Source organism: Budorcas taxicolor, chromosome 6 (genome assembly GCF_023091745.1).
Source record: "Budorcas taxicolor isolate Tak-1 chromosome 6, Takin1.1, whole genome shotgun sequence".
Lineage (NCBI taxonomy): Eukaryota > Metazoa > Chordata > Mammalia > Artiodactyla > Bovidae > Budorcas > Budorcas taxicolor.
In genome coordinates, this window is record NC_068915.1 from 40,581,144 (window position 1) to 40,603,739 (window position 22,596).

The 22,596-nt window shown below is 35.8% G+C and overlaps 1 protein-coding gene across 1 annotated transcript in view; it reads left to right on the forward strand.

The window, feature by feature from the left end:
- Positions 1-22,596, forward strand: part of SLIT2 (slit guidance ligand 2) — a 400,034-nt gene that overhangs the window by 267,918 nt on the left and 109,520 nt on the right. Inside the window, exons 8-12 of the mRNA XM_052642277.1 lie at positions 1,037-1,200; positions 2,772-2,783; positions 3,706-3,844; positions 21,504-21,575; positions 22,071-22,142. Coding sequence (XP_052498237.1) covers positions 1,037-1,200; positions 2,772-2,783; positions 3,706-3,844; positions 21,504-21,575; positions 22,071-22,142 — 459 coding nt within the window. The remainder of the gene's footprint in view (positions 1-1,036; positions 1,201-2,771; positions 2,784-3,705; positions 3,845-21,503; positions 21,576-22,070; positions 22,143-22,596) is intronic.

Genomic DNA, 22,596 nt, shown 5'->3' on the forward strand with positions numbered 1-22,596 from the left:
TGCTTTGGTTGTTTCATTATTCTATATTATCATTGCTACTTAAAAATTCCACTTTTATGGTCCAATTATCTTTCTGGACTGAGTTCCATGTTTTAATATCCATTACTGTTATTGGGTTAGAATTGAGCACATCAGCTAAAAAGGGCCAAAATGGTATTACTGTGTCATAAATGATTCTGGGAATGATGCTTTGATTTATAGTTTTGGGTGTCCTTTTCTTTAGTTTGAGAAAATATAAAAGCCAGTTTGAAGTCATTTACCTAATTTAGTGGATATATTTGTCTGATATTTTATAAATGGAGAAGTGCAATTTGCCACTTGGAAGGGATCCATGATCTGGTATGGATCTGTGCCAGCGTAGAGGGGACTGGCTTAATTCCTTCACTCCCAGCCATCTATGTCTTTTAATTTCAATTCCTGCTCTTTGAGGCTATGTCCCCAAGAGCCAAAAGCAGCTAATCCCTTTTACTGCGATTAAACAAAAAGGAGGAAATCAGAATCAGGATGTGAAAAGAAGCAGTTTATATTGAATTATTATTCTGTCTGGTTCAGCAAAAAATGAAAGTGACCTGCTAAAAAGGTTCTGCCAGCAGTTTCTAGAGAGACTAATAATGACAAGACTAACTGGGAACCAGATTGGGAACCACAACTTTTATTAACATGCCTCCTACCCCTACCTGGCCTCTGATCTTCCCATTTCTCTGCCCACCCCCGTTGACTGCCAGTATGTTGGAACTGTAAAGCAATTTGCCTCGGACTTCTGTGTGTCTCTTTGTCTCTTTGAATAGACAGCGGCAAAAGATTTTCATGGTCATGTTCAAGCTCTCTGTGTATTTGGCTGGCTCAGTAGATGAAGAGGGACTTGAGTTTGTGGTTATCAGTTTAATTTTTAGGAAAATAATTAAGTTGGCCCATATTAAACTTTAACCTATTTTATGTTGAGATATAAACTTATATATTATTATGAATGAACTTTGCAAATTTTGAAATAACTCCATTCTGTTTTCTTGCTTTAAACTGCTTGGCTCTCATTTAGTCGACTCCATTCGAACAACCTATATTGTGACTGCCACCTGGCCTGGCTCTCGGACTGGCTGCGCCAAAGACCTCGGGTGGGCCTCTACACCCAGTGTATGGGGCCATCTCACCTGAGGGGCCACAATGTAGCTGAGGTTCAAAAACGAGAATTTGTCTGCAGCGGTAAGGGAGAAAGAACGTTCCTGTTTTCATATTCCTGTATGCTATGATGTAAGGAACTGTGCAGGGTGCATGCTTGAAAGGTTTCACTGTTCCTCACTAACCTTTGCAGTTGTACATTAATCACTCCATGGAAATCCTCTGAGTTCGTGATGATGGTCATAGGCTATAAGACAATCCTGCATGGTTGGCAATTACTGATGACTTGTACCTAAGTTATGATGAAGGATTTTTAAGTTTTCACTCCAAGAGAAATATAAGAACTTTTGAGATTATAGTTCTGTTTGCTACTCATGATTTTCCCTTTAAGTAAGATCATTCTTACTTTGATCTTAACAATTGGAAAAATGACGAACAAGAATTGGATCCTGGCTGGGAAATTGAAAAAGTAATAGAACTGTAGTTGAAAAGTGATAAAACACTTTTCATGTATACATATGTACTAGTCGTTCAGTTCTGCCTAAAAGAGATCGATGACTGGCTTCAGTAACAAAAATCTAAAAACAAAAATAAGACATAGGTTATGTAAAGTATGAATAGGTGACTTTCAGTTCTTTCTATGTGTTTAAGTATTTCATGTATATTTACCTCCCTCATAATATCTGTAGAGAACTGAAATATTATCTTTATATTAGAGATTTAAATGCTAAGAAAAAGAGATGGTAAGTAACCTTGTGCAAGGTTACAGAGTTGAGCTCAAGGACCTCAACCTGCACAGTCTGATTCCCAGTTCATATAAATTATATGTTAATATGTTGCATAAAGGCCTTTCCACGTGGCACTAGTGGTAAAGAACCCGCCTGCCAATGCAAGAGTTGTGAGAGATGAGGGTTCAGTCCCCGGGTCAAGAAGATTCCCTGGAGGAGGTCATGGCAGCCCTCTCCAGTATTCTTGCCTGGACAATCCCATGGACAGAGGAGCCTGACAGGTTATTGTCCATGGGGTCCCAAAGAGTCAGACACAACTGAAGTGACTTACCACACATGCGTACACATATTGCCTAAATATTAACATATAATTCATAAATGTAAGACTGTTTCTGCTTTAGAAGTGTTGGTTCAAAATAACAACAAAGCAAAATGTTAAAATATTTGTGTTTATAATGCATCATAAGAGGCTTCTCTCGTGGTAAACATGGTAAAGAATCTGCCTGTAATACAGAAGGCCTGGGTTGGATCCCTGGGTTGGGATGATGCCCTGGAGGAAGGCATGACAACCCACTCCAGTGTTCTTGCCTGGAGAGTCTCATGGACAGAGGAGCCTGGTGGGCTACAGTCCAGGGGATCGCAAAGAGTGCGACACGACTGAGCAATTTTCTCTTTCACTTTCAATGCATCATAAATAGCAGTTTCCTAAAGGCAGAGTGAGAAGACATGCTAGTTCAGGATTATTTTATTGCTCCCTTTTCAACCTTTTTATGTGTTTTCTCATATTTGTAACTCAAATTTTCATGTAATGTTATGGAACGTTGTCAATAGGTCTGATTGCTTTATGAAAATTTAAATAAGGAAATGACTAACAGTTCGTTACTAACCACTTTTTTCTCTCTTCACTTTTTCCTTCCTGTTTTCTAGATGAGGAAGAAGGCAAGTTGATGTTTCTTATTTAGACTGAGGCTATTTTTGTAAAGTGTGAGAACTTGTTGAGAGGGATTGGGTTAGTAATTAGCCAGCAGCCTCTTCCCTGTGAATCCCACCGCTAGGGCCCTTTCTCTGCAGAGCAGAGAGGGCTGGCCCTGCTGCAGGGACAAACCCAGCGTTTACAGACGCCCATTTGGTACAACGTGCCTAATGGTCTGTTCTTTACCGTTTGAACAGAAAAATTTCGGTATTGAATAGTAAAAACATATAGCTGTGTGTAACTACTTAGACTAACATTTTAAGCTATACAAAGTCAAAAAAATCATCTAGATTACAACTAACAGAATGACATGATACAACTATCACGACTTCAAAAAAAGCAGTAATTTTGAACCTACCTAGAACTCAAACTTAGCATCATTTATTTTCCCCATACTTATCTGCACAGGATTACTTATTTAGAATCAGCAGTTATGTCCACCAAGAGGGAAGTTTTGGTATTTTCCTTTCCTTCTTTAAGTTAAAGTAAGTTAAGCTACTTAAATTCAGTCAAAACCAGGCTCTGTCTAAGCTTATTAGAAATGAAATACAGATATTAATCTGAAATTGCTGCTTTTTTGAAATTCATAATAGTTTTGTATAGAATTCTAGTTTCAAATCAGAATTTAACCTTTCTCTTAATCTTTCAAATTTTAAAAATTATCATTTTTGTAGTTTTAAAGATCTCATTTGCTTTACCTATGTTGATCCCAAGACATAAATGCATGCTTCCTAAAATATATTTTAGAAACATAGTGTCATCATATGATCAGGTATTTAAATACATGCATTTCTGTTCAGTAACATGCTTGTGATTTGAACCAAGTGTACAGGTTGCACACTTAAGAAATTCAGGAAAAAATACAACTCCTGTTTGTTTCTTTTTCAGGTCACCAGTCATTTATGGCTCCTTCTTGCAGTGTTTTGCACTGCCCAGCTGCTTGTACCTGTAGCAACAACATCGTAGACTGCCGTGGGAAAGGTCTCACTGAGATCCCCACGAATCTGCCAGAGACCATCACAGAAATGTATGTGCCCCGAATTCCCTCTTATCCCCTCCTCCCCAGTGACCCAAGCCATGATTTTCTTTAGGAGAATCTGGGTATTTCAAAGGCCAATCTGATCAATCAGCTTAGACAAATGTTCCTTTCAAAATTGTGTTGACCCTTACTCTGTTTAATTAAATATCTTGTTGAAGTGGCTAGGATTTTTTTTTGTTTGTTTGTATTTTTAGCTCAGGTAGAATTAAAAGGAATGAATTTTAAGGAAAAATAGTACTTGCCCTTTTCTTCGGAAAGTGTTATTAAGCTCTTTAGGAAAAATAAGAATGTGAGTACCTTGTCTCTCCAGGTGGATCTCGAGATCTGCCCTTGTCCATTTCTACTTGAAGTGGGCATGGTAGGGGGTGGTAAAAGAAAAAGTGGAATACTAGATCACAGAAACAAGATAACTAGATGGTGTCTCTCTCCTCATGACATCACATTTTAAAATGCTGTTTCACTGTTTTACTTGAATTATTGTATGAATCTACTACTTAGTATAAAAAAGATCAAATCAAAATATATAAGATTTTTAAATTAGTGAGCATTTTAGCTTATTTGACCCAATGGCTGCCTCCATTAAAAGTTAAATTCTTTTAACAAAGTATTTCATACCTATTTTGTATGCATCTGCTGGGTTCATTTCTATGTCCTTGCCAAATATAAGTCATATGGATAAAAATAAGGTCACATAAGATATAAAGTGGGCTGCTTTTATCATCTTGGGAAGTGAGCATTAGGAAAAATCTTTACCTTAATATCTACTAAATAAGAAATCACTTCTTAACCACCTAGTCTATGATATGTGTGTATGTGTGTGTGTGTGTGTGTGTGTATGTATTAACTCTAAATTTGAATTTAATAGTTTTGATGTGTTTGGTTGAAATAATAAAATAGGAACAACTCGTGATAGGGCTACATGCTGCTGCTGCTGCTTAGTAACTCAGCGTATCCGACTCTCTGTGACCCCAGTGACTGTAGCCCACCAGGCTTCTCTGTCCATGGGATTTTCCAGGCAAGAATACTGGAGTGGGTTGCCACGCCCTCCTCGATTTATACTGCGTGCATGCTAAGTTGCTTCAGTTATGCCTGACTCTGTGCATCCCTATGGACTGTAGCCTGCCAGGTTCCTCTGTCCACTGGATTCTCTAGCAAAAGTACTAGGCTGGGTTGCCATGCCCTCCTTGAGGGATTCTTCCCGACCCAGGGATCGAGCCAGGGCTCCTGCATTGCAGGCAGATTCTTTACCACTGAGCCACTAGGGAAGCTGGTAGGCCTCCAGAGCAAGCACCAAAAAAATCAAGTCATTTTCAAGAACTAGTCATTATTTTTTCACCTATTAACTGCCCTATTTTATAAGAGAATAATCTTAATTCAGAAAACCCACTAATATTATTTTAAAGTATTTAATATGTGCTTAAAAGTGTACTTATAGCTTTGCAGTGCTTGACACAGAAATAGAATAAACATTTGCACATGATAATATTATTCTCATCAAATTTTTAATTACGGGAACACTACCTTGGCCATAAAGAACATTTGTGTATTTTAGCTAACCTTAAAAGTAGAACACTATGTGCCTTGGAGACTGCAAAGGAGAAACATTGGAGACAAAGGGCAGAGGTGGTGGTGAGCATTTCACTTTAGGAATTGCACAGGAAGCATCATGGAAAATAATGCCTCAAAAAAGACATCTCCATTGAATTTTACAGCCATAGATTACCAAAGGCCTGTCATCTTAGAAGATGTAATATATGACAGAGTAAATAGTAGAAAGACATAGTAAGTGTTCACATAACGGAATTGTGTGTCCATCTATTCAGGCCAAACATTAAGTAAGCACTTACTATAGAAAGGCAACATGCATTCTCCAGAGATCTCTATCAAATGGCATACAAATTAAAAGCTGTGAAATGAGGTACAAAGTAACACACATTGTAAAAGAGGAAAAATTAAAGTTCATGGTATTTATTACAGAGAGCCTAAGGTGGAATAGGTTACATAGTTAACTAGAGTGCGAAAGCTTTAGTTTGAACCTGAAGTCTGCCTATCTTTTACTAACTATGAAGTTATAGGCAAGCTACTTATCCTTTATAGGATTGTCTCTACCTCTGAACTAATGGTTGTTGTTAGTTTGTAATGAAAGAATTAACATATGTAGGGCTTCATGTGCTTGTGCATGCATGCTAGGGCCGTGTCTGACTCTGTGACACTATGGACTATAGCCCATCAGGCTCTGTCCATGGGATTCTCCAGGCAAGAATGCTGGAGTGGATTGCCACGCACTCCTCCCGGGGATCTTCCCGACCCAGGAATCAAACCCACGTCTCTTATGTTTATTGCTTTGTCAGATAGTTCTCTACCTCTAGCGCCACCTGGGAAGCCCCGTCATGTGCTTAGAAGATAGTAATCATTCAATGAATGATACCTCGATTGTTGAAGCCTTCATGTAGGAGGTAATGTATGAGATATGAGATAGGCCTTAAAGAATAATTAGTGAATGTAATTGCAAAGATGAGAAAGAGTTTGCAGAAGTAATTAACATTATGAGCACAGGCAATAAGAATGGAAGTCTAAAATACTGCCAAACAGGAACTCCATTTGATGGGTTTTTGGTATCTGGGAGAGTTCAGGAAAAGATAAAGTTGAAAAGGTAGGTTGAAACTAATTCATGGAGCCGCTTGATAGTATGAGGATCTAAATCTTTCTTTGCAATGTGTTCGAACACAGGAGTTTGAATCTCCAAGGAGATTAATCTGACATCTATGTACCAGCGATTTGGCAAAAGAAGAGAAGACCAGGCTTGAGGCTCCTATTGTGCTGGTTAAGGGGAGAGGTCATAAGAGCAGGAGCTAGGAAGTAATAGTTGGAATGATGATGTGGAAGCACATGTGATAGCCAGTACAGAAGCCGAATTAATAGGATTTGGCATTTGATGAGATGAGAGAGTAATGGAGAAAAATGAACCAGAGATGATGCCAAATTCTTAAGTATGAAGGACATGGATATGGTGGTTGTAACATTGTATGTAAAAAAACTGAGGAGTAGTACAAAAATTGGGAGGGAAGATGATGGTGAGCAAAATTTGTGAAATACTGAATTCTAATAAGGTGTTTAGAGATACTGTAATAATAAAGACTATCATAATTTGGAGCAGGACATGATTTCAGACAAAGACTTTGGAGTAACTGATATTACAAAAAAAAAGTAGATAGTTGAAGGCATCAAATAGCCAATGAAAAGGAGAAAAAGAGAAGAGAAACCTGAGAGAACTAAATTAAAAGAGCAGATGGCCACAATGGATAAAGGAGGAAGAGGCTTCTAGGAAAAATGATCTGCCGAGTCAGATACTCTAGCTGATGAACCAAGAGGAGATCTGAGAATAAGTCTCAGAACTTGACCATCTTACTCTTGAAGGGTTCAAGACAGAACGATAGGTGAATGAGTCGCTTTTCAGAGTGTTAAGAAAGGTGATGAATGTTGACGAGAACAGATATGGAGTAGTTTGAAGAGTTTGGCTAAGAAGGGATTTCTTAAGAAGACAATTGCCACTGCAAAGGGCAGATTTGAATTTATTTTGAGATACAGAAATCTGCAGTCCTTAGAAAATCAGAGAGTAAGAATGGGTTTAGAGAGTCATGACGGGCTACCCTGGTGGCTTAAATGGTAAAAAATCTGCCTACGATGCAGTAGACCCAGGTTCGATCCCTGTGGTTGGGAAGATCCCCTGGACAAGAGAATAGCTACTCATTCCAGTATTCTTGCCTGGAGAATTCCATGGACAGAGCCTGGTGGCCTACAGTCCATGGGGCCACAAGGAGTCAGACAGGACTGAGTGACCAACACACAGAGTCAAGAGAGTGTGAGAGTTAAGATGTATGTGGGAACAAGACTGTTCTGGACCTAGAAGGAAACTGCTCAAATCCTGATCATAGGAAAGGAGATGAAAATACTGTTGCTGACTGAGAAAAGAGGAGTGAGTTGTGACATAACAGACGGAAAGGAACAGGAAACTTTTCAAATAGTTTATCTCATGTAGTCTGTTTTTTGTCATAGAGCTTTTCTTACAGTTGCATGCTCTATACATTTTTGTATGATGATAAAAATTAGTAGCTGGAAGTTACACTAAATATATGTCCCACTGAGTCTGTTTGTGTTGAAGAGATGGTGTATCAGGTAAAGCTATAATAAAGGAGACATGGAAAAAAGCAAAGCTCTAGGTGAATTTTACTTCTCTGATTGTTACATTATCAGCTCGATCAGTAGAGCATCTGGTAATAAATCCTATTGATCTTCAACTCCAACAAAATACCCCATTACTATTCTTTATAGTGGCACAAGTTACTAGCTTAGTGACTCATTTATTTTGTTACTCTTTTATTTTTTATTAAAGAATCAGTAAGATTCATAAATACAGAAATAAAGCTGGGCAACATCTTCCTTAAAATTTGTTATGGGTTCCATATTTTTAATACATAATGAACTGAACATTATAAACTCCTTTCATAGTTTTCAGATAATGTTTTCAATCTGGATTTTTACCATAAATTATCAGTAGAATTTCTTTTTTTTGCAAATTATCAGACATTTCTAATCCCCTGAAAGCTGACACCTTCATCTTGCTAATTTAAAAAGACCAGGCTCTGGACTTCCCTAGTGGTCCAGTGGTTAAGAATCTGTGCTTCCACTGCAGGGATTTGTGAGTAAGGTCCTGCATTCTGTGTGGTGAGACCAAACAAAAAGGAAAGAAAACAGACCATGCTCAAAACAATTAAGAAATCTTGTTTAAAAAGAAAAAAAAAGTTATTCGATTGTGAGGTGACTAAACTGCCTCAGCCTTAGATTTTTTTGGCTCAAAAACCCATATTCCATCTTCCAGCCAGCTGTCAAAAAAAGGTAGATGTGGCTTAGCTTGTTGGAACATCATAAAAGGAATGAATGAAAAAAAATCAGGAGAGGCAAATATCAGAAAGCAGGACACATTAAGAAACTTACATATGAAGGGAAGAAGCAGAGAGAAAGACAAGGCGTGAAGGTATAGGAATTATATTTGTATTGCTTTACATCTAGAACAGTTGTCTTCTTTCCTAGCCTCTATTAAATAATCTCATATCTCCCTAGATTTTGTCTGTATAGAAGTTATCACAACTTAATTCAATATTCTGGTTAGTGTCAAACTACCCTATTAGACTGCAAGCTTAATGAGGGCAGGACCATATCTTTTTCCTTCACCACTTTTGTCCCAAAACTTAGCACTGTGTGGGTGGGGAGAAGAACGGTATTGGGGGATGAGCAGGTGATCTAGGACACAAGCTCAGGAGAGCCTCCAAGCCCCTATTCTTCATAATAAAAGAAAATGTGATGAAGGAGAATCAACTAGTGAAGACAGATGAGGGAAAATAGAATGTATAATATCAGGTAGAACTAGATTTAGAAGAAAGAAGTTGTTGCTGCCCCAGAAGCTGTCCAGCACTTTGCTGCTTTGAACTCTGCTGGTTGAGCACCTTGTTTTCATACAGACGGAATACCTCAGGCAAGTCTATACATGGATGGTCTGACGCATGGTGACAAAATCATTAATAGTGAATTGAGTCTCTGTATAGCAAATCCTCTGAATTAATTTCTTAAATCTTGAGGTATAATATTTTGAATGTCATGTGATAGATTGCTATAAAGTAGACATTTAGTTCTCTTCAATCCAGTTACAGATTTTCTGTGGCATATCACCTATCCAAACCATTATACAGAAATTTCATAAATCACAGAGGACATTTAGACATCAGTTCAGTTCAGTTCAGTTGTTCAGTCGTGTCTGACTCTTTGCAACCCCATGAATCACAGCACGCCAGACCTCCCTGTCTATCACCAACTCCCGGAGTTCACTCAGACTCACATCCATCGAGTCAGTGACACCATCCAGCCATCTCATCCTCTGTCGTCCCCTTCTCCTCCTGCCCCCAATCCCTCCCAGCATCAGAGTCTTTTCCAATGAGTCAACTCTTCACATGAGGTGGCCAAAGTACTGGAGCTTCAGCTTCAGCATCATTCCTTTCAAAGAAATCCCAGGGCTGATCTCCTTCAGAATGGATTGGTTGGATCTCCTTGCAGTCCAAGGGACTCTCAAGAGTCTTCTCCAACACCACAGTTCAAACACATCAATACTTCGGCGCTCAGCCTTCTTCACAGTCCAACTCTCACATCCATACATGACATTTAGACATAGGTTGTGACAATTTAGTATGTCTTGTTCACTCTTAGTTCTTATTGTTTTTAATCTTGGTTGCATTTTCCAGGCCTGCAAAGCTGGGAACCATACAATTTGTCTTTTAATTTGTCTGAAGATCCCTGAAGATCAGGGATCTTCTCTAATCTTCAAATTTTGTTCAAATTTGTGTTCAAATTTTGGGAAGGGAAATTCTGGTAATAAAGTTCTCAGGTCAGGTCCTACGAAAGTTGCCTCAGTGTTTTCTAAGATGTGTTGCAAATTCTCAAGTTACAGTGCTTGTTTTGGACGTGGGAAATGGCAACCCACTCCAGTATTCGTGCCTGAAAAATCTCATGGACAGAGGAACCTGGAGGGCTACAGTCCAAAGGGTTGCAAAGAGTAGGACACAGCTGAGCAACTAAGCACACATTCAGTAAATGGAAAGGGAACTCACTTTTGGTATAAGCTCACTGCACTGCTTTTACTCTGCTAGTAGTAAAGAGACTCTCTCAAAGAGATTCAGAATGTTGGAGGTTGGATATGAAGTTTAGGAGTACATTTTTTTCCTTTTGTTTCCTCTGGATCATTTGTATGCATATTTATAAAGAAATGAAAGTGAGAATGATTCTTGAATGCTGTATCTGATTATAAACTGCATGTTTGACATTGAACATCTGATTTAGAAAATATATCTTTGTCCTCCATTTCTGTTTAGGCGCTCTTCTTGTGTTTAACTCTTCTACATGCTATTTTTGCATTTGAACCCTTATTTCAATTAATTGTACTTGTCAAATTTTGAATCTGCATATTTCAAAGTTATTTGAGTTTCTGTTGGTGAAAAAGTGATTTCTTTAGTCACTCAGTCGAGTCTGACTCTTTGCAACCCCATGAACTGTAGCCCACTAGGCTCCTCTATCCATAGAATTCTCCAGGCAATAATACTAGAGTGGGTAGCCATTCCCTTCTCCAGAGGATCTTCCCAACCTAGGGATCAAACCCAGGTCTCCTTCATTGCAGGTGGATTCTTTACAGTCTGAGCCACCATGGTAGAGATATATAAATTAGATTTGGTCAATATCTTTTTAAATAGCCTATTGTATATTAGCTTATTAGGAAAGTTACAAGTTCTCATGAAATCAAGCATGACTTTTTTATTTTAACATGTACTCAGGAATGTCTTAGCTCACAGTATAGCTGTCATGCTGTGTAATTGTTTCATTTTCTTTTAATTTTGCAGATTTTGAAAATAAATTTTAAAAATAAATATAATATGTAGTTTGACAAATTTTTATAGCACATGTAAATTACCTTGACTTTCGAGGTTTCCCTGGTGGCTCAGCTGGTAAAGAATCCACCTGCAATGCAGGATCCCTGGGTTGGGAAGATCCCCTGGAGAAGGAACAGCTACCCACTCCAGTATTCTAGTCTGGAGAATACCATGGTCTCTTCCATGGGGTCACAAAGAGTCGGACATGACTGAGCGACTTTCACTTTCACTTTTTCCTTTTATTATTTAGACAATATTGAACAAATATCTGTCTGAAGTTTTCATAGCATGATTCCATTATAAGTTAGGAGCTTAAAAAAATACATAGTAATTTTGCTTCCTGCAGAAAGCAGAGAGCTTTTTGTTCAATATACAAAATAAAGATCACCATTGTGTTTCCTCAGAACAAACATCTTACTTAATTCTTAGTTATCAGTAGCCATGCTTAGTGTAATCCCTACAGCAATTTTGATAGTTCCACAGCAAAATAGTATAAGATAAATTTGGTAAAATACATTTATAGATTAAACTGTATCTGTAGTTCCAGAGGCCATTGAGTTCACTAATAATCATTGGAGTGTTTTCATCTTTATCATGGCAAAATTCTCAATTTTATATCCATATCTTGATTATCTTGATATCATTAATTGCTATGGAATTAAATAGAGGAGCAATCATCTTTGTAAAGAAAATTGATTTTTATTAAGAGCATAGGTTCATGATAAGAAAATAATATGCATCAATTTCCCTCAATTTACTTCCTTGTTTTCAGTTTTACTAAGGAATAATTGACAAACACAATTGCATATATTCAAAGGGTACATCATGATGATTTGATATACTTATTGATTGTGTGGTGATTACAAAGATCAAGATAATTAATACATTCATCACCTCAAATAGTTAACTCTTTTTGTTTCTGGCAAGAATGCTTAAGTTCTACTCTGAGCAATTTTCAAGTATACAATATTTGAAATATATTAACTGTAGTTTCCATGCTGTATATTAGACTCTCAGAATTTACTCTTCTTATAACTGAAAATTTGTACCTGTTGACATACACCTCCCCAACCACCAGCCTCTGCCAATCACTATTCTATTTTGTGAAATCATCTTTTCTTTCTTTCTTTTTTTTTTTTGGTTCCACATATTAGTGAAAACATACAGTATTTGTACTTATCTGTTTGCCTTACTTCACTAAGCATATGCCCTCCTGGTCTATCTGTGTTGTCTCAAATGACAGTATTCCCTTTCTGTGATTGGCTATATAATATTCCATAGTATACATACCACAATTTCTTTATTCATTCATCTGTCATAGTACATTTAGGTTGTTTCCATAGTTTGCTATTAGTGAATAAAGCTACAAAAACATGGAGATGCAAATACTGCTTAGAGATAATGATTTCAGTTCCTTCAGGTATATACCTAAGAGTGGGATTGCTGGAGCAATTGTAGTTGTTTTGGGGGCTTCCCTGGTAAAGAATCTGCCTGTAATGCAGGACACCTCAGTTCAGTTTCTGGGTTGGGAAGATTCCCTGGAGGAGGACATGGCAACCCACTCCAATGTTCTTGCCTGGAGAATCTCCATGGACAGAGGAGCCTGGTGGGCTGCATTCCATGGGGTCGCAAACAGTCGGACACAACTGAGTGACTAAGCACAGCACAGCATGCTGTTTTCCATAATGGTTTCATTCTCACCAGTGGTGCGTAAAGTTTCCCCTTTTCCACATATTTGCCAACAATTTTTTTTCTCTTATCTTTTTGATAATAGCCATCCTAGCTGGTGTGAGATGATACCGCACTGTTCTTCATTTGCATTTCTCTAATGATTATTTTGATTACTTGCTTTTTTGTGACTGAGTTGTGTGAATTCTTTATATATTTAGGATATTAATCCCTATTATATATGATTTGCAAATATTTCTCCCATTCTGTTGGTTGCCTTTTCAATATATTGATTTTTTTTCTTATTTGTACATAATTTCACAAAAATTTATATCTATAAACTATATGTTACATGCATGTATACACATACCTTTTATGTTCTTCTATTGTTGTTGGGTTGTTTGATCATTCAGGCAGAAAGCCACAATGGCTTTCATAAGAGAAAAGTATAGAAGAATGAATCAAACATTTGTAATATTAGATAAGATATGAAAATGAGTATGATAAAATTATAAATGAATTAGTGAAAAAGAAGTATTAAAATGGCTAGAGAGGTAAAAGCAGATGTTCCAACTGGTTTCTCTTAAAAATTCCAAGGCGTCTGATGAATATTATTGCATCAGAGAATGACATGTGGAAATGTAAGTTTTTTTTCACGTACTGCATAATCAACACTATTTTTGAGTGACTACTTTGCATCAGGCATTACAGATGAGAGGTCACAGTTTTAGCTTTCAAAATGTTTACAACATAGAGAATTTAAATTTTATACAACAGAAATTTTTAAAACTACATGATAAGTAATAAAATACATATGCTTGGGAAGACAGAAAAAGGAATATCTTGATTTTCCTGGGAGACTCAAAGAATCTTCATGTATGAGGGTGTGTTTTGCAAGCAGAGAGTTCAGGGGCTTTCTAGAGAGTGGAAAGAGTATATGCAAAGACCCAGAAAAGTTAAAGAGTTGTATGTTTTGGGGAAATTAAAGCAGTTTTAGTGGTTAGAAAATACAGTGAAAGCCTCATCTTGAATAATCACTGTCCTGATGACAATAGAATAGAAGGGAAAGTTTTGAGCATTGTAGTATGATTTGCTTTGTTAGTTAGAAAAATCACTCTAACATGGAGTAGGGAAGCCACTTTCGATCCAAAGAGTCTACAGAAGGTATACTAAAGACAGGCTTAGCAGCAGATAGTAGTGAGGAGTTATTCCAAGAAGTGACTCAAGTGCTGTTGTGGCTGAGTCACTAGAAACTTCTACAGGAAAGTAATGAAGACCCATCAGATATGAATAAGCTGTGTAGACTTTGACATAAAAATGAAGACAGCCGGGGCACAAAGTATTATTCATTCTCAGGTGAATAAAATTGTCATTCCTTTAAAGAATTAAGTTATTGATTGATGGTCATATAATCAGCCTGAAAGAGTAAGCTGAAATCTTGTATAGTTCAAATTCTACTAGTGATCATAGTGTTATCTGAACTTTAGGGGAAAGATAATGGATGAGTTTGGCAATAATTCTATGCAGGCACCAGAAGAAGGCTAGTCACTATCTATTCATTGAGTTATCCCATTAAAGGTAGTTTGCATAATGTTTTTAAAACTAAAATTATTACCAAATAGGAGACTTAGTTCAGTGCCTAACTTATATTAAGCATCCAAAAGATTTTAGTTATTAATGAAAAACAAACCAGCAAAACTTATGTTTGTCTTTCTTGGATTGTGAAGGAAAACTTATATATGAAAACTGATTGTTACTGACATTATGAATCTGTACTCTGTCACCCTGAAATTGGTGAGTCACGTGTCTTAGCCCATTTTTCCCACTAAATCTAAATTATGTGATTCTGTGTATTAAGTGCACTTTTGTTTGCATTTGAGTATGTGTCCAAATAAATACGTACATACAAATTTTAACACTCATTCAGAATGTCATTGCCTGAAATATGAGGTCAATAGGAACTCAAACACACATTTTTGTTTTACTTTAAAAGCTTAAAGACCAAATGGAAAAGTTATTTTTACTATGAAAACATCAATTAAATTTGCACTGAGGGAAATATACCCAAAATGACATCACAGGAAATAAAATAAGATTAAGGAAATGGACAGTTTTCAGGAACAAGTCATCCCAAAATAGGAATTGTTGATAATCAATTAGGATGGACATAGTCTTAAGGCAAGAATGCCAGCTACATGTGAAGTATGTCCCTCTAGAGGCCAATATTCACTCAGCTGTTAAAGATATATATTAAAAAGTTCTGGTAACCACAATTACATAACAGTAATAATATTCCAGTCAAAAATAATCTTGGGTCATTTTAGGTAGAGACATATAAAAGATTTCAATGGCATGCATTTACTACTAAAGTTAGAAGTAATATCCCCAAAATATAAAGTACTTATTTAGAATTATTGTGTAACAGGCAAGAGGATCTCTGATGGCAAAATAATATTACTGCTTCCTCTTTTACAAATGCAGGGCTGATATTACCTATGATGAGAATGTTTGTCTCCTCTGAGTAGTCCATGACTCAGAAGCTAAAGTCATTCTGCAACCCCAGCCTTCACCCCATTAAATCTGTTCTATTCTTTGGCAGCTGTTTTTGCCATTTATGTTGAAAGCAGATGGGGAAAATGCAAAGAACTGTCAGTTTTATTGCCATGTATAATCAGCATCTGGGCTGTATGTTACAGAAACAATCAGTCCAAACTCATACTTTACTGGTGGTGTAAAAACCTTTTTTGAGTTTCTCAGACAGTTTTCAAATTAAAGTGCTCTCTTTTGATCATGTTGATCATGGAAACAGCAACCATTTGTATTGCTTTTTCAGCCTCCACAAGAATGATGCATGGGTGTAGGTCTTTAATATACAGTTATGAGTTATCTGCAAAAAAATCTGTCTTGCTAATTTGTTTAAAAATGTGTTTTGAACCATAAATATTTATTTCCTATTAGAGATCAAGTCATGTATCGGATTTATTCCTTTATATAATCCATGTGTTTATGTGTAACTAATATTTGCTATAGATATTATATAATGCCATATGTTATATGTTATATATATACACATATATATATATCCTCATTTTTACTTTTCCCACTATTTTTGGAACTGGAAAAATACACCATATATGTTTTCTACATCTCATGATTTATACCAAAACATTTATAGCAGGTTTTATTTTCTTATTTTTCAGAAAGAGAAACTGAGACAGAGAGAAATCAACAGCAACTTTTGCAAGGTCCTCAGAGCTAATCAGTGGCAGATTCTAAATTTAACCCAAGCCTATATAAAGCTCATACTTTTACTCACTGAACTACATGTTTTTAATCTTTATAGCTATACATATACAAAACATAAATGCCTCTTGGGGAGAGCCATTTCAGCTTTGGCATGTGGATGTTATCTTTTAGAGTTTGTCAAAATAATTTATTGAAACTAATGCTTGAGTATTGAAAGCTAGTGAGCTGAAATAAACTAATGTTGTTTAATTCAGGGTAAATGTCTTTGGAACTAGCTGGAATTTTTAATCATCCAATTGCACTGTATGTCTTATACTTTCCTGATAGATCTGTTCATTGGTAACTGTAGTAGAATATTTATACATCACAGAGCCCAACTATACCTGCATATAATTTCCATATTCTAAGTGTCCATAATGTTACAACAGAGAGATTTACTGATAACTTCCTATTTTCTACCATCTTTGAAATAGACACCAGAATGTGATGTATGTTGGTAGCTGTTTATTCTTTAGGAACTCTAAATGTGTGAAAACATATTTTTTCAAAAAGCAATAATCACAGAGCAAGAGAAAAAGATATATAGGAATAGGGAGGAAAGGTCTTCACTGGTTAAGCATACTTATGAATATTTTTATTGGAGCAGTTAGAAAATTGTCTTCTAACTAAAATTGAACTTCTTACTAAAACTCCCTTCTGGTTTTGGTGAAGTGTAACAGCAAATTGCTTTCAGATATACTTATACCCAGTGATAAATGTTTTGGAATTATTCATATAGATTCTGTGGAGTAAAAGGTTCTGACTTTTTTTAGTATGAAAAAGGCTTCTTTTATCATATAGGGTTTATAAAATTTTTTGTTTCCTAAATCTATTTTTACTTTTAAATTCAAAATATTGAGTTTTCCTTTTATGAAGGGCTAGCACTTGCAAGGCTATTAATTATGGTGGATTTTATCTTTAGCATGCAAATATATGTCAGCCACTACACTATCTGTTTTTGTAACCCTGGAATGTTTTTAATCAGATTCTTCATGGAACAATGGATTTAAATTTGTACTCTATAAAATTTAGCAGATTCTCTGCTATTAAAGTAGAAGATTAGAGAATAGCATAGTAAATTTCATTTACTTTTTTTTTTAACCTTCACCTGAAAACTCTAATTTTTTCTTCCTTGTTTTTTATAATCTGGTTTTAATCCTTACCTTTTATTTGAAGAAGAAAGGCAATTTTTGACATGTGTGTTGTTTGTCGTTTGTCAAATATATTATGAAGTTCTTGTAGTAAAACACAAAATGTATTTGTCCTAGAGACCTAAAAGTTTACAGGAAGTACATATTATTTTATTGTGTGTCTACTGAAGACAAAAAATAGACATTTTTAAGCATTTTAAAATTTACTGGTTGACATCTACCAGTGATAGAATATTTTCCTGCCTGTGAATCTGTCACTTTGAATGAAGAAGGCAATTACGTTGTGCCTTAATGGATTGCTAGACAGTCCCATAAAAACCAATTAGCTGCTAAGTCAATGTAAATGACCATATAAGTTTTGTTTCAAATACTTTTTTTTGGGAACAAGTTAGAAATAAATAGATAAATACAGAAGAGCACAGTTCAGCTTTCTGTTGCTTATGTTATAAATGCAATGGGTTGCCATGTGAAAGTAACTCATGGCACATTGCAATATGAAATAATATATGCATCATTGCTATATTATACTTAAATTACTATTTTGCATATAAAGTTAAATATTATTTCATCATTAATTCTTTTCATTTTATAAATTTTTGAGCATATATTTTCTAAAAAAAAATAGCTTCACTCATTATGTCTTGTATTTTAGCAGGAATAGTTATCAATGAAATTAATTGCAGATTCAACACAAACCAAGTTACAATAAAATATATTTGAATGCCATTAGAACAATTAGTGATCATTATAAGTACTCCAGTACTCTTGCCTGGAAAATCCCATGGGTGGAGGAGCCTGGTAGGCTGCAGTCCATGGGGTCGCAAAGAGTCAGACTGAGCGACTTCACTTTGACTTTTCACTTTCATGCATTGGAGAAGGAAATGGCACCCTACTCCCGTGTTCTTGCCTGGAGAATCCCAGGGAGGGGGGAGCCTGGTGGACTGCCGTCTATGGGGTCGCACAGGGTTGGCCATGACTGACGCAACTTAGCAGCAGCAGCATAAGTATTCTAGGTTCTGCGAATTTAAAATAATAAATGAATTTTTTTGAATTCATCATTTAATTTAAGAAATTCTAAATATGTGAAGAAGCTTTTTAGTTATGATAAGTGATAGAATTTGTTTGGCCATATTTGTGGTTAATATTGACATTTCAGAAATCTTAGTACTGAATAGCACAGTTTTAAAAAAGGTTGCATTGAACAAACCAGTTGGAAATTTAACTGTAAAATTAGACATTTTATTAATAAAATGTCCGTGAGGGTATAAACATATTTATACGTTCAATCACTAATGAACTCCAATTATGTAATGTTGCCCTGGGTAGTCATTAAATATTTGCACGTTGAATGAATGAATAATTGCTTATTTTTAAGAAGCTGAAATTGTATTTATAAAAAGTAATTGAATGATCTAGTTTTGCATGACTGTTAAAAGAAAAATACTATACTAGACACTAAGAATTTTTATTTTCTCTCATCATCACATTATATTGAGAAATCTTTTACAAACTGAAATGATGTTTCATTGACCTAGTTTTGAAGAAAGTCCTTTAATCAATAGTATTCCATCTATAGCTTGTTTTTATTATATTTCATTTATGACATTTTAAACTACTCAAAATCCAACTACAAGAATGGATCACAAAAAAATATATGTCACTAAGCCATCAATTCATTAAGTTGTAATCAATAAATGTAACAGTGAAATTGTTGAAGTAGCCTTTGCTATGCTTTGGGCTTTTGAAGAAAGTAACCCTTTCTTAAGACCTAGATAAATAATCCAGATGCCAAATCCTTATTTTATTCATAGGATTTATTTGTTTCCTTCTAGGGTAAATCAGCCCCTTAGGAGCTAACAGCCTGGTAGAGGAGGGATATGTGAAAAATTAATACAGTCAGAGAAGAGCAGAGGCATTTAGAAGAAAATGCTCCTGAGTAGAGAAAAAGATACAATTAACCATACCAAAGAAAGTTAAGGAAGGCTTCAAAAAAAGGCTGTGTGCTAGTCATCTTAAAATAACTGAATATTATTAATAATGATGTAAAATTATTATTAATTTCAATGGCTAACAGTAAAGAATGAGTAAGAAATTATGGACCATTTTGACAGTCATCAAGAAAGCCTAAAAATAAGGTCTTCCAAAATTTTTGATGATTAGGAAAACATCGGAGAAGGCAATGGCACCCCACTCCAGTACTCTTGCCTGGAAAATCCCATGGACGGAGGAGCCTGGAAGGCTGCAGTCCATGGGGTTGCTGAGGGTCGGACACGACTGAGCAACTTCACTTTCACTTTTCACTTTCATGCATTGGAGAAGGAAATGGCAGCCCACTCCAGGGTTCTTGCCTGGAGAATCCCAGGGATGGGGGAGCCTGGTGGACTGCCATCTATGGGGTCGCACAGAGTTGGACACAACTGAAGTGACTTAGCAGCAGCAGCAGCAGGAAAACATAGATGATATTATATTTAGTGTAAACAATTCAACTCAAAATTCTCTATACAGTAAAATTTCAGTTATATAAAATAAATATATATACATAAAAACAAGTAAAATTCACTGATCTGAGTGATGTATTATGAGTGATTTTAGTTTTCTTACTTATGTATTTCATAAATAGTTTAAGCTTAAGTTTGTCTTTAATATGAACAAAATGACTTTGCTTTTTGGAGGGGAAGAATCATGATTAACATTGCAGGTCAGAGAAGCGATTTTTCCTTTTGTGTGAGAAAAGAAAAGGACAGAAACTTGGGGAATAACTCATTTTAGAGGACTAGAAAGTGAAGCCAAAAGTTAGAAAGAGAAAAGCAGACCAAGAATAAGCAATATACAGTATCACATCCCAGGGAAAGATTGTTTACAGTATCAGATGCTACAGTGAGTTCAAGAGCAACAGAGATTGAGAAAGCCCGTTGCGTGTAGGGACGAAGAGGTTAGAGGGTGAACCCTGAGAGAAAGCTGCTTCCACCTCCAGGGCTGTAGGGAACTAAGGAGAAGGTAGTGTTATAGAAAGTCAGGAGCTAAAATGAAGGAAATGAGACCACTGCTGAGGACACCCCGTGAGGCAGAAAAGGGGAGAATACTTTGACTTCCCCCCTCCTCCCACCTTCAGTCTCCCACCCTGACCAAGTCTCACCAAAGCCAGCACTTGAGCCTGGACTGTGTGGCTCACAGGAATCAGCTCTCTGGGATGCAGAGCAAAAGTGAGAGAGGGGATGGGAAGTGCACATGAGGATATCTGTACAGGTAGAGAGAAGGCTGAGAAACAGCATTTGTAATAGACTTAAATATTTACCAAACCACCCTATGAAATATACTATTTTGTGTCTTTCATAACTAGATTGATAAAATCTTGACTTGCTTTGATCACAGAAATATGGAGTAGATAAAGTTAGAGGGTTATTTTCAACTTGCAGATTTTAGTGTATCATAAAAATACCTCAGTTGTGTTTAAATGCACTTTCCTGCAGTGGTTTTCACATGAAATATTCACATAATGGATTGACAGAGTCCAGGGAGTGTTACCAAAAATATCTGTAGTACTTACAGATTTAAAATTCAAGATTTTGCCTCAGAAGTGGCTTCAAAATTAATTTTATGCATATAACGGTTTTTTCAATCTATAACATGCTTTCTGTAGAGGAAATGGCTTATAAAATTTAATATTCAACAAATGATGTCTTTTGTGGAAGAGTTATAGTTATCTCTGAAACATGTTCCACATCTCTTCAGTGTTGCAACATATTTCTCTTATTGATATTGAGCTTGGTAAAATATATTCCCAACACAGATGTTCTCTCTTTTATACAAAGTCCAGATTTAAATATTAATGAACCCACAATGCTTAGAAACCAAAATCTTCTTATTGTTTTCACAGTTGCGTTGTTTTTACTCCCAATCTTGCACCATGTTTAGGGAAGAGCACAATTAATTTTAATAGTCTTTTTAGAGAAAAAAGCAAGAAAATATCACTCAAGCAGCATATCACCTTTGCTTCTTGACATGACTTGAATTAAACATATCCGAGAGCTCACATTTCTATTTAAAAATTGAATATATTTTTCATTGCAGACGTTTGGAACAGAACTCAATCAAGGTCATCCCTCCTGGAGCTTTCTCACCATATAAAAAGCTTAGGAGAATGTGAGTGAATAATATTCTGAAATCAATGAAATTAAAAAAAATTATACAGGTCATGAACATGCAAAGACATCCATTTAAGTATGAATATTTACGTGTTCGACAGCTTAAATATTAAGTGATGTGACTATCTGGTTGCTAGTTCTATAATAGTGTAATGTTAAAAGCTAAAATATTAATTTATTAAGTTCTCTGTAATTTAGCATACTAATTCACATTAGTGTGAACATATGTGGTCAATATATTATGCAGTCAAATTCTTAACTGTTCTGTTTTCAAAAATAAGACATGCTGTCTTTAATAATAATTTAGAAGAATAGACAATAATTGATTTACAAGTGTGATTTTTTTAAAGTTTAAGATGCTTCAGATATTGCAAATATTATACACATATTGATAGGTGCAAAACTGATGTGTAAAGGCAATAAATAGCTTTCTCCTGCAGTAAATCTCACTGACATTCTATTTAATTTAATCTAACCCTATTTTTAATCTTAGCGACCTGAGCAATAATCAGATCTCTGAGCTAGCACCAGATGCTTTCCAAGGACTACGCTCTTTGAATTCACTGTAAGTATTGACCACATAACTGAAGGAAAGTAAAATGCATAAGGAATAATGGCTCTATGTTTTAAATTTGGATTTAAAGAATATGTTCCTTTACATGCTTTACTATGCATTATTAACAGTATTAATTTTATAAATCATTAGTGAATTTTATCATTTTTATGGGGAACTGCTACCTGTCACTAAAATTGGCCAGTTTTTAGGGGTTTATATTTTGGAATTCGATAGTTTTACTGTTTAGAAATCGAGTATGAGCCCCCTTTTTGACAGTGTTTTCTTACAGAAGTAAAGGGAAAATGTTTACTTCGGAGGCTCCGATCAGTACTGCATTTATAATCCCATCCTTAAACCCATAGTCACTGTCACTAGGGACAATTACAGTCCCATTTAGAGTGATCCTAGGTAAAGTTGTGCAGAGAACAGTGAAAGATGACCGGTGAAAGGGCCCCCCTCCAAC